General features: G+C 50.5%; 1 protein-coding gene across 1 annotated transcript; it reads left to right on the top strand.

Moving 5' to 3' along the window:
* The first annotated feature begins 2574 nt into the window (after window positions 1–2574).
* Window positions 2575–11496, top strand: DLL1 (delta like canonical Notch ligand 1). The gene is made up of 11 exons (XM_075748634.1): window positions 2575–3510; window positions 3734–4036; window positions 4255–4315; window positions 4588–4845; window positions 7313–7373; window positions 7850–7980; window positions 8130–8299; window positions 8438–8654; window positions 9374–10166; window positions 10284–10398; window positions 10794–11496. Exons 1-11 carry the CDS (start codon window positions 3451–3453, stop codon window positions 10797–10799), a joined length of 2175 nt encoding a protein of 724 aa, XP_075604749.1. The 5' UTR covers window positions 2575–3450; the 3' UTR covers window positions 10800–11496.
* Window positions 11497–11909: the final 413 nt, after the last annotated feature.

Raw genomic sequence — 11909 nt, 5'->3', positions numbered from 1 at the left:
TTTTTCTTCTTTTTTTTTTTTTTTTTTTCCTCCCCTATCGCTAGGTTAAAACCCTCGAGCGTGTAACTTTTTATTTCCAGTTTTTTAAGCAAGGGGATGCTAATGGACCAACTTTCTATCTCTCGTAGATTAAAAGATCCGCGGTGATATATCACTTCTCGCCTCCACCGACGGGCTACCCCTACATTTCAAGACAGATATTGCCCCCCCCCGCCCCACTCGCTTAGTAAACCCCATACGAAGTGATCCCCCCCCCCCCCCCCCCCCTTTCTCGGGGATAACGCTGCAGCAAAGTTTGCGAAGCAGCGGCAACCCACTTGAAAAGATGTTGACGCTAGGTGGCAAAAGTAATATACAGTTAAATCCGGCGTTGCTGCGGGGTGCGCCCCCCCCCCCCCCCCCCCCCCCCCGCTGACTGCTGCAGAGGCTGGGCACGGCGGGGGCGGGCGGCCCATCCTCCGGGGACCCGCCGCCCGCTTCGCTCCCTCCCGGGCCGCCTTCCCTGCGCCCTCGCACGGTGCTTGCGGGATCGTTGCTCCCCTCTCTGCCCAGATAAAATTCCGGGGTAAAAAAACCCCAAACAACCAAACATTCCTGTACATTTAAGCTTTCGCTTAAGCGCTGAGGGGCGGGGAGAGGGGAGAAGAAGAGTACCTGGATGTAGATGGCTCGTTCGACCAAAATTAGATGTAAAGGACACACACATTGAGGGGCGAAAGGTTGCAAAAGTCTGGATGCTTGTTTAAGTACCGAGGGTACCTGCCTGGGTTTTGGGTAGGTGCCACAAACCCCCAGTAAATGAACGTGGGCAGCTACAGTCCTGGAACAGTCAAGAAGAGCTGGGCTGAATGAACTCATTAGTGATTTTCTTTTAATTGGTATTACCCAATGCTTTTACTTTAAGAAGTCTTTAAGATTTTTTTTCTAGTGCATTGTAAGATAATTTGTGATCAAGACATCTGCTTCAATGAAAGTCACATTTTGCCATGCAAATGCACGTTTCAAACCAATAAAGTCGCCATAATAAGGCTTTTAGCACGGCATACCTACAGTGAGGTTATTGTAGCCAAATCCTCTCCTTTCGCACGCAAGCTTAATCTGTGCTGAAATGATCTGTTACAATTAAAATGACATTTACAGAGACAGTTACACCTTGCATCCTAATGAATCCGCCTGCGCCTACCGAAGGTGTTTAAACAGAAGGCCCGAACAAAGTGGAAAACCCCGTTTCGAGTGACATGCCAGAATCGCCCTCCAACTTTTATCCCCCGCTTCCATCCATCATTAAGAAACTGCTCAAATGGTAATCATCTCTATCCCTCTTTCACCGCACCAGTAAACTCCTTTCCATGTTTTTAAGATCAAAACAAAAGTTCTAGTGTCTGATGGATATGTAAAAAAATAATAAGGTGACGGTTGGTGTAAAGTTGGTGTTTCGTTTCTTTTTTTTTTTTTTTTTTTTTTTTTGACGAAGGGGGGAAGTGCTGGAAGGGATTTTTTTAAAAAATGTGCGGACATTGTTGTAGAGGCAGTAGCGTGCGCCGAGGGGAGCTCTTTCTCTCCCTCGCATTGTGCAGGGAGCAGGTGCTGTCTACATTACCATACAGCTGAGAGCACAAAGAGCTAACTGATTCAGCCCTCACACAATAACAAACGGCCTTAATGACAGCCACGCGAACGACACACACCAAACTCACTTTTTACTAAGCTGAAGGAGGAAAAAAGAGAGAGAGGGAGAGAGAGGGAGAGGTTGCTGGGGATGATGATAATAATCATAGAGGGGTGCGGGACCCGGGCGGAGCGAGTGGCTCTCTCCGGCAGCGGTGGTGGCAGGGACGGGACCGCGGATCACCGCAGACGGGTCCCCTCCACGGGTCCCCTCCGCGAATCGCCAGCGCCCTCCCCCGCCGCCGAGGCCCCCGTGGACCCCCCTTCCCTCCGCCGGCGGGATGAGCGCTGTGAGCGGAGCCGAGGGATGAGCGAGCCCCGGCTCGGTTCGCGCAAATTCATACACCCCCCCCCCCCCCCCCCCCCCCCCAATTATCCCGGTTATGCCAGGGGAAATGCGGCGTGAATTTCAAGGGATCAGCTTCCCCTTGCTGTGGCTCGCTGGCTTTCACCTCCCTCATCCCTTTAAAGCCGAAGATGCCCCTTGGAAGTGGTCATGATCACCGAGTTACTTTTTGGGGGCACGGCGGTTGCTTTGCACGTTTCGAGAGGTAATTACAGCCCGCCGTCCCCGGGGTTGTTTTCTCGCCGGAGCGTGTTGCGCTGCCTCTCTCCGGTGCGGAGGGGGGTGTTACCCTCTCCCCGGAGCAGAAGGGAGATTCTTGCGGTTACCAAATTTGCAGGAATGTAAATGAGCACGTTTTGTGAGCGCGGAGGGGAGGGGGAGGAGGGTTGCACATTTTACAGCTCACTGACCATTTGGCGATCCATTGAGAGGAGGGTTTGGAAAAGTGGCTCCTTTGTGACAGCTCTAGCCAGATTGGGGGGCTGCTCATTTGCATCTCATTAGGCATGCAGGCGGCCGGCGGGATATAAGGGAGGCAGGCGCCCAAGGAGAGGCAGATCCTTAGCGCTTCACCCTCGGAGTGAGCCGCCGAGCCGCGGCGCAGAGCAGAGCAGAGCAGGCACCCCCCCCTCCCCCCTCCCAATCCCCCGTAGGAGCACACCCGGACACGCTCAGTGCGCCGCTATTGAGACACGAGCTTATTTTTGTTGGCTGGGATTCCTCTAAAAACAAAAGTAAGCCCACAACAAGGAAAGAGAGCTTCGCTTATTTTGCAAAAAAAAAAAAAAAAAAAAAAAAAAAAAAAAGGAAAACAGGGGATCAAGGCTCCGACGTGACCTGCTGCCCGCCGCCGCTGCCGTTTGACACCCATCAGACCCGACGTGCGCAGGGCGAGCGCAGCCGCGCACAGAGCCGCTCCCGCATCTCACCGCACCGGGAATTATCGCCGCTGCCACCGCGTCCGCCGCTGCCTCTGCAGGGATTGCCAGATCGCCGATTTTTAATCTTCCTTGGGAAGCCTTTTCTCTGCCTCTGTTGGGAATTAAGTTGCTTTTATTTTTTATTTTTATTTTCTTTTTTTTTTTTTCTTCCTGGAGAAAAGGAGGAGCACCGTGGATTGGGAAAGAAAAAGAGTTTAGCAGATTAATCTTAACTTTTTTTTTTTACTTCTTTTTTTTCCTTTCTTTTTCTTTTGCCATCCGAAAGAGCTGTCAATCGTCGACAGGCTACACCTAGAGGTATCGACAGAGGGGAAAAAAAGTCAGAGACACTCCTGAAAGAAGGAGACCGTGACACTAACTCTTCCAGCTCCGCTGGGGCGAGCGGCTTTGGCCGCTGTGTTTTTTTCCCCTTCCCCCGAGAGACACTTTCCCCTTTCCCCTCTGACGAGAAGACAAGGGGGAGCAAAGCGAGGGCACCCGAGCTGCCCCTCCAAAATGGGAGGTCGGTTCCTGCTGACGCTCGCCCTCCTCTCGGTGCTGCTGAGCCGCTGCCAGGTAAGTGCCCGTGGGGTGGGGTGGGGGACAGAAATATCTGCGGTGGTCCCCGCACCGGGGGTCCCGCGGGGGTGCCGAGGACTTGCTGCCTGTTGCAACCGGGAGAAGCGGGGAGGGGCGTCGGGGAGAGGGGTGTCAGTCCCGCTGATGCCCGGCGGGGCTGGGGTCGGGCCAGGGGAGCGGGCTGCTCGGCGGGCTGACGGCCGCTGTCCCCGCCCCGCAGGTCGGCTCCTCCGGGGTCTTCGAGCTGAAGCTGCAGGAGTTTGTCAATAAGAAGGGGCTGCTCAGCAACCGCAACTGCTGCCGCGGGGGCGGCGGCGGGCTGCAGCAGTGCGACTGCAAGACCTTCTTCCGCGTCTGCCTCAAGCACTACCAGGCCAGCGTCTCCCCCGAGCCGCCCTGCACCTACGGCAGCGCCATCACCCCCGTCCTCGGCGCCAACTCCTTCAGCGTCCCCGACGGCGCGGGCGGCGCCGACCCCGCCTTCAGCAACCCCATCCGCTTCCCCTTCGGCTTCACCTGGCCCGTAAGTGAGGGGGCGGCGCGGGAGGGGGCGGCCCACATCCCATCCCATCCCACCCCGCACACCGGGCCACTCCAGCTGGGTGACCGCCCTTCCAAGGGGCCACCGATCCCCCGGGAGTGTCTAGGGGGACTGATAACTCGTGGGGGGCTGGGGGTGCTACCCCTGGCCCTGCCTGCTCTCACGCTCTCCCGGTGGGTTGTCTCTGCTCCTTTCCCCAGGGCACCTTCTCGCTCATCATTGAGGCTCTGCATACGGACTCGCCTGACGACCTCACCACAGGTAACTGTCCTGAAACAGACCCTTACCTGGAATAATCCCAGTCCTGTGGCCCCACTCAGTCCCTCTCTCTGCATTGTGCAGTGTGTTCCCCCCATTCCATCCCTGCTCTTCCTTGGGAGACCAGGAGAAGAGAAGCCAACCTGTTGGCATGCAGCCTTATCATCCTGCCTCTACGGTTCCCCTCCCACCAGAGACGCCCTGCTGAGCATCTTCCTATGCCCCTGCCCGCTTTGGGCTTCCTAATCATGCCTCTCCTCTCCACTTTCACACAGAAAACCCTGAGCGCCTCATCAGCCGCCTGGCCACCCAGAGGCACTTGGCAGTGGGTGAAGAGTGGTCCCAGGACCTGCACAGCAGTGGCCGCACTGACCTCAAGTACTCCTATCGCTTTGTGTGTGACGAGCACTACTACGGAGAAGGCTGCTCTGTCTTCTGCCGCCCCCGGGACGATGCCTTTGGTCACTTCACTTGCGGAGAGCGGGGCGAGAAAGTCTGCAACCCGGGCTGGAAAGGCCAGTACTGCACTGAGCGTGAGTGTCCCATCTTCTCATCTCCCCAGGCGCCGGTTGCAGCAGTGTCCCCTGAGCTCTTGGGGGGGTGTTTCTCTGACATCAGGCCCCACGGGAGAGGGGCAAGCAAGTGACAGTGGGTGGAGGTTTGATGCTGTGTACAGGATTTACTGGTGTGGAGGACAGGAGATCTTCAGCATTACCACAGAAAGTTAATGCAGACAGCCCCTTCTCAAGATAATAAAATGACAGTGCCAACATTACACTCTTGCTTATCTGCAGTAGACATCAAATCTGATAGCAAAATGTTCAGCAATTGCTTGAGGATTTATTAAAACATATCATGTTTTAATAGCCCCCTATTTAATAGCCACCCCTAGCCACCCCTTCAACCATGGTACATTGATATCATTATCTACAGGGTATGTGGCTTCAGGAGAGGGAGGTAGGCTTTGGCAACATCCATGTGGCAGGCCTGGTGATCAGCCTGTTATGGTCTGATATCTTGCCACCTTGTATTGGGAAAATTATTGGGAGGTCCAAGATGTTCTCTGTAGCCTCTAGACTGTAGATTTCTCCTTTGGGGTACTCATAAACTGCCACTAACAGAGATTGTTCCACAAGAACATTCAACTTCTTCCCCATCTGTGTTCTGTGCCATTGCCATGATCGTTACTACTAATAAAGTAGCGAGGGACATGAGTTTTGCAGTATGCCTGAGCTTGAAGTTGTTGAGGAATGTGGTACGTTGCTACAGCAGGAAAAGCTGGGACAGTAAGCAGATTGCAGAGAGTATAGTCAGGGATGTCAGATACCTCCAGCTTTGTACAAGATTGCTGCCCTTTGTAAATACATAGCAGTGTACACCCAAACATGCACACGGAGGTCCTGCTGCAGCGTGTGATGGCATTCCCTGTTTGTGTGTATACACAGATCTGAAGTACGCTGGCAGATGACGTACTGGGCGAGCGCTCCTCTCCAGTCATTGAAGGGCCAGGCAGGCAGGGAGGAAACAGTTACAGGCTGCAAAGCAGCCTCTTGGTTTTCTTCTTGTTGTGTTTTTGTTTTTCTTAAAGCCTACCTACACTGCAGTCTCAGTTGAGCTGCTATCAAACGAGCCCAGATTGATTATTCACACTGTTAGCGACTGCTAGGATGCTTTTAGCAGTTCTCGCTCCAATGTTGCACAATAAACAGCAGGCAGAGGGGTTTGCATTTCCTTTGATAGTGTTTTAAATAGGAACTGCAACCTTTCCCATGATCAAAAGTGCCTAGCCCAGTTGTGTCAAGGGGTGGGGAAAAAGGAAGCATTTTGATAATGAGCTCTTTCGGGGCTGTCAGCACTTTCGGATGCCTGTACATCGCTGCTCTTCCCATAGCAAAGTAGAAGGCTGTCCGTCTTTCTTGACTCGTTACGTGCGCTCTTCGCTCTGCTTTCCCTCTCAGCAAAAACCAGCTTATAACAGCGACGCAAACCTACTAGGCAGAGGAGATGTGTTTATGTGTGCATGCAAAAAGAATGTTTTGCCGTTAGCGAGCGGAGCTGCCAGTCGCAGATTGCTTCTCGTCGCCTTGTCCCCAGCTCCATTCTTTCCAACTTGGAGGCGATCTGATTATCAGCACCGATTCTTTCTTTCTTTTTCTTCCCCTCCCCTCCCCTTCCCCTCGCATGCCATTGTCTCCGGCTGGCTTTGTTGAATTAAAACTTTGCAGTGCCTGCTTAATGAGTTCCATAACCAGGCGAAGTAATGAGCAGAAGTCCCTTTTTTCCCTTCCCTCATCCTCCCTCCCGCTGGCCCGCTTACCTCTTTTACCAGGGCTTCACCCACCCGCCCGCCCCTTTTCAGAGTGGGGGGGGGGGGGGGAAGGAGGGAGGAAGAACTTTAGACTTATTTATTTGAATAAGAAAAAAAAAAAAAAAAGAAGGAAAGTTTTTTTGCAGCGAAATCACGCGCGTGCCATAGATTAGCTGTGGGCAGGGATAGGCTGCCCGGCCGCCGGCCCCATTGGCTCCGGGGCCGGGGTATTGTTGCAGTGGGGCAGCTGCTGGGAGAGAATAGACAATAGAGCAGCTGTCTTGCACTGGCACCCTGCACACCAGCTGTCCACTCTTATCTGCACACACACTTTCGGGGGATATTAAGAGGTGGAGCTGTGTGCATAGAATTGGAAAAAAGGACTTCTGACCCTCACTGGGAAGGGAAGGGGGGTGAGGGGCTGTGGGGAAGGGAGCAATTGTGAGCCCTCTTTTGTCTGTGTGCAACTGTATTAAGAAGAATGCTCATCCCCGGCGATAAGTAAAGTGCCCAGTTACGGGGCGAGATCAATACTCCTGCAGACTCCAGAGATTAACTCAGCTGTGCTTAACTACCCCGACCTAGTAAAAGGGGCTCGCTCCCCACGTGCAAGGTGCTCTTGGGATCGGACTTGTAAAAGGGAGGCGTCCGACCCCGGTGCTGATGTCTCTCCCTGCTTGGTTTGTTTACAGCAATTTGTTTGCCTGGATGCGATGAGCAACATGGCTTTTGCGACAAACCTGGGGAATGCAAGTAAGTTTTCCGCTCCCCTCCTGCTCCCTTCTTTGTCTTTAACGTTGATGCTCTGCTGTTAAGTAAGCCATCGGTCATTTGAAGGGTTGGTTTAAATGCCTTCATATTAGATGGTAATTTGAGAAATCCAGGTGATGCCAGATCAAAGTATTAATCTACAAGTCAAACATCAGTGCCATTAATATTAACCTAATGAGTTTACAGTGCTATGTGTAAGGTTTAGCTGTTTGTTATTAGAGTAAACAAATTAACTACCTGGAACCATGGCTCTATCTAAGGAAGTGGAAGAAATAGCTGGGACCGATGAAAGCTGATGCTACGTTGGACTCGGTGACTTTCTCACATGAAGGATCACTGAAGGCTTTTAGGAAACTTGATCCCTGGCATCAATGTGTTTGCAGAGTTTGTGATAGGGTTTCCAACTGTGAGAAGTCTAAATCTGATGAGACTTTGTTGTTGGTTTTTTTTTTTTTCAGATGCAGAGTGGGTTGGCAGGGGCGATATTGTGATGAGTGCATCCGATACCCAGGCTGCCTTCATGGTACCTGTCAGCAGCCGTGGCAGTGCAACTGCCAGGAAGGCTGGGGTGGCCTTTTCTGCAACCAGGGTGAGTTCTCAGTCCTTGCCTGAGCGTCTGTTTTAAAATGCAGAAAGCAAGCAGCTATTTCCAGCTCAACCACCCTGTGCTAGCCTTGCAAAGTAGCGAGTATCTTGATTGCCCTCTTCTTAAAAACAAAAAAAAAATGTCTTTTACAGACCTGAACTATTGCACCCACCACAAGCCCTGCAAGAACGGTGCCACATGCACCAACACTGGCCAGGGGAGCTACACTTGTTCTTGCCGACCTGGGTACACAGGCTCCAACTGTGAGATTGAAATCAATGAATGTGACGCCAACCCTTGCAAGAATGGTGGAAGCTGCACTGTAAGTTTGAGTCGCTTGTACCACCTGAAAACCCAAGGGAGGAGTTAATGTCAGTTTTACCGATTTTCAAAATCCCTTTTTGGATTTCAAAGCAACTTCAGGTAAATATTTTAACCATTTCTCATTTCTTCCCTCCAGGATCTCGAGAACAGCTATTCTTGTACCTGCCCCCCAGGCTTCTATGGTAAAAACTGTGAGCTGAGCGCGATGACTTGTGCTGACGGACCGTGCTTCAATGGTGGGCGATGCACCGACAACCCTGATGGGGGATACAGCTGCCGCTGCCCACTGGGTTATTCTGGGTTCAACTGTGAAAAGAAAATCGATTACTGCAGCTCCAGCCCTTGTGCTAATGGTAAGGCCAAACATGCTACAGTGACCTTCTAAAAGGAGACCATCCAGTTACTTTGCCTTCTGGTCTGGAGTTTATAACAAGGCCCAATGATCAATCATGGTCCACATCATGTCAATAGTTGACTTGATGGAGGAACTGTACTTAAAAAGTAACAGTGTGGTTTGGGCCACTGCTGCAGATCGCATTTTCTCAAGGGGTGATTGTGGCCAGGTAACTTGGCCTGAAGCTTCATGCATGCAAATGTGGAGGATTATACTTGCAAATGTTTTGCAAAGACTCTTTGAGGTCTGTGGATGCAAAATGCCATACAAGCGCTAAATATTATTGCTTGCAATCTGGTAACAGTAATCTTCCTGTTTCGATTAAACTAGTGAAGACTTTCTTTACTGCAGTCCTCCTCATTCATTGCCACTCAAACTCTGTAACGTGAGATTGTGGTCTTAACCTGATCTGGGCTAGCTTTGTTGTCCAAGCTGAGTGAAATGTTAAAAAGGGAATAGGATGGAGAATGAAAAATAGATCTGATTAACAAATATCTTCCTTAAAAAAAACCCCATACTTTTTATGATGGATCAGACTTGGCAAAGGTTGAGCTAACCTCTCAAAAAGAAAGCTTTTCTCAGCTGCAGGTTATGATGGTTGCCCTGAGAGTGGCAGGTGGGAAGCTGTCAGGTCTGGCTGCCCACCACTCAGCGCTCGTCCCCCTTGATGTCTTGCAGGAGCCCAGTGTGTCGATCTGGGGAACTCCTACATATGCCAGTGCCAGGCTGGCTTCACTGGGAGACACTGTGATGATAACGTGGATGACTGTGCCTCCTTTCCCTGCGTCAACGGAGGGACCTGCCAGGATGGCGTCAATGACTACTCCTGCACCTGCCCCCCGGGATACAACGGGAAGAACTGCAGCACCCCAGTGAGCAGATGCGAACACAACCCCTGCCACAACGGGGCCACCTGCCACGAAAGAAACAACCGCTACGTCTGTGAGTGCGCCCGGGGGTATGGCGGGCTCAACTGCCAATTTTTGCTCCCCGAGCCACCTCAGGGACCAGTCATCGTCGACTTCACCGAGAAGTACACAGAAGGCCAGAACGCCCAGTTCCCCTGGATCGCCGTCTGCGCCGGGATTATTCTGGTCCTCATGCTGCTGCTGGGGTGCGCTGCTGTGGTTGTCTGCGTCAGGCTCAGAGTGCAGAAGAGGCACCACCAGCCTGATGCCTGCAGAAGCGAGACTGAGACCATGAACAACCTGGCAAACTGCCAGCGTGAGAAGGACATTTCCATAAGTGTCATTGGTGCCACTCAGATTAAAAACACGAATAAGAAAATAGACTTTCACAGCGATAACTCCGATAAAAATGGCTACAAAGTCAGATACCCATCAGTGGATTACAATTTGGTGCATGAACTCAAGAACGAGGACTCTGTTAAAGAGGAGCACAGCAAATGTGAAGCCAAGTGTGAAACGTATGATTCAGAGGCAGAGGAGAAAAGTGCAGTACAACTAAAGAGGTATCTCTCACATCTGAGTGCGGGGGACAGCTTGGCTTTGAAGGGGGTGTGTGTGTCTCATAGGTAGCATTAAGCAACAGCCATCTGACCTGTGTTGTCTCTTTTTGTCTTCAATAGTGATACTTCTGAAAGAAAACGACCAGATTCAGTATATTCCACTTCAAAGGACACAAAGTACCAGTCGGTGTATGTCATATCAGAAGAGAAAGACGAGTGCATCATAGCAACTGAGGTTAGTATAGTGCCTGGCAGCTGGAACAGTAGAGAAAAGTCTCGGTGCGCAACCCTCATCTAACAGACATCAGGGCAGCTAAACTCTTTTCCGTGGTGCCACAGCGATTTGTACCCGTTGAAATCCAGCCAGCTCATCTGTCATGCTGTGGATGTTGTGAAGGCAAGCTCAGTGACTTGCTGCTGTGGATGTTGTGGGTACGACGGCTGTTGTGGGTACGACAAGGGTACAAGGACAGTGTGGTTGTGGTCTGCTGACATACCCCTTAGCGTGCTTCATGCAGAATCCGTTCCTGCCCGGCGTAACGATAGAGTCCCGACCCTCCACAGCCTTACAGCCCTCTTTTTACTTTCCATTAACCTCTCCTGATCTCTGCTCATGTTTTCTCTCACCAGGTGTAAACCAGAGGTGATATGGCAAGGTGGTTGTTCAGAACAATTTCAGAGGAGACGTGCCCCAATGAATGCTGCTGAAAGAGGAATGGGAGATAGATTCCTTCACTGACTGCTGCTGAGAAACTAAATTCAGGCTTGAGCTGGTTCTCTACTGAAGTTAGCAAAGTGACTGCAAAATAAAGAAACAAGATGGACACCAGGCAAGGGTCTGTGTTCAAGGATTACTGTTGCACTGCCTTTTACGAATTTTATCATTGCACTATGGTCAGTTGCTTTTCTATATATATTTAAATGAATGGACTTAAGTACTACATAAGAAGCATGCACTGCCTGAAGTGTATATTTTGGATTCTTATGAGCCAGTCTTTTCTTGAATTAGAGACACAGACACTGCCTTTATTGTCTTTTTTGATACTAAAATGTGTTTTTACTAGGTGAGAAAAAGTGTGTTATTTTTTTGAATCTGTAAAAATATTTTCATGATAATTGTAAAGCTTGAGTATTTTGTGATGTTCATTTTTTTATAATTTAAATTTTTTGGTAAATATGTACAAAGGCACTTCGGGTCTATGTGACTATATTTTTTTGTATATAAATGTATTTATGGAATATTGTGCAAATGTTATTTGAGGTTTTTTTTACCGTTTTGTTAATGAAGAAATTCATTTTTAAAATATTTTTCCAAAATAAATATTATTAATGATAATCAGAGTGCTACGTTTATTCCATAACCGATGATAAACTGACTGAACCTTGCTACCAGGCATCTGACAGGCTTCTGTGGACTCACGGGTGGACGGGGTAGGACCGAGACCTATCACAAAGAATGGGGAACAACTTGTTCTGTGTAGACACCCCCTCTTTTCCCTCCTAACCTTCTGAACTGTTGACCCCATGGTTGTGGTTGTGCTCACTCTTAGCCCAAAGGCAAATGTCTGTCAAAACCTTGAGTAATGTTTGCTCAGTCATGTTGGGCTGTGTATATATAAACACATTCGGCACCGTTTCCCGAGGAAGAGCAACGGGAGTACGCTCCATCGCAATCCAGACACGGGGCTCATGGTGATTCAGCTCTTCATTTCTCACAACCTCAAACAGTTGCCTGGAGCCCAGGGC

Source organism: Balearica regulorum, chromosome 3 (assembly GCF_011004875.1).
Source record: "Balearica regulorum gibbericeps isolate bBalReg1 chromosome 3, bBalReg1.pri, whole genome shotgun sequence".
NCBI lineage: Eukaryota > Metazoa > Chordata > Aves > Gruiformes > Gruidae > Balearica > Balearica regulorum.
The sequence above is the reverse complement of the archived record's forward strand: the minus strand, read 5'-3'. Positions and strand labels throughout refer to the sequence as shown.

What these genes read in the sequence shown, in the direction of transcription:
- DLL1 (XM_075748634.1), top strand. Translation starts at nt 3,451, where the DNA reads ATGGGAGGTCGGTTCCTGCTGACGCTCGCCCTCCTCTCGGTGCTGCTG. An exon ending in GACAAACCTGGGGAATGCAA is followed by an intron (nt 7,374 to 7,849) that starts GTAAGTTTTCCG and finishes TTTTTTTTTCAG; the next exon opens with ATGCAGAGTGGGTTGGCAGG. An exon ending in CTCCAGCCCTTGTGCTAATG is followed by an intron (nt 8,655 to 9,373) that starts GTAAGGCCAAAC and finishes GATGTCTTGCAG; the next exon opens with GAGCCCAGTGTGTCGATCTG.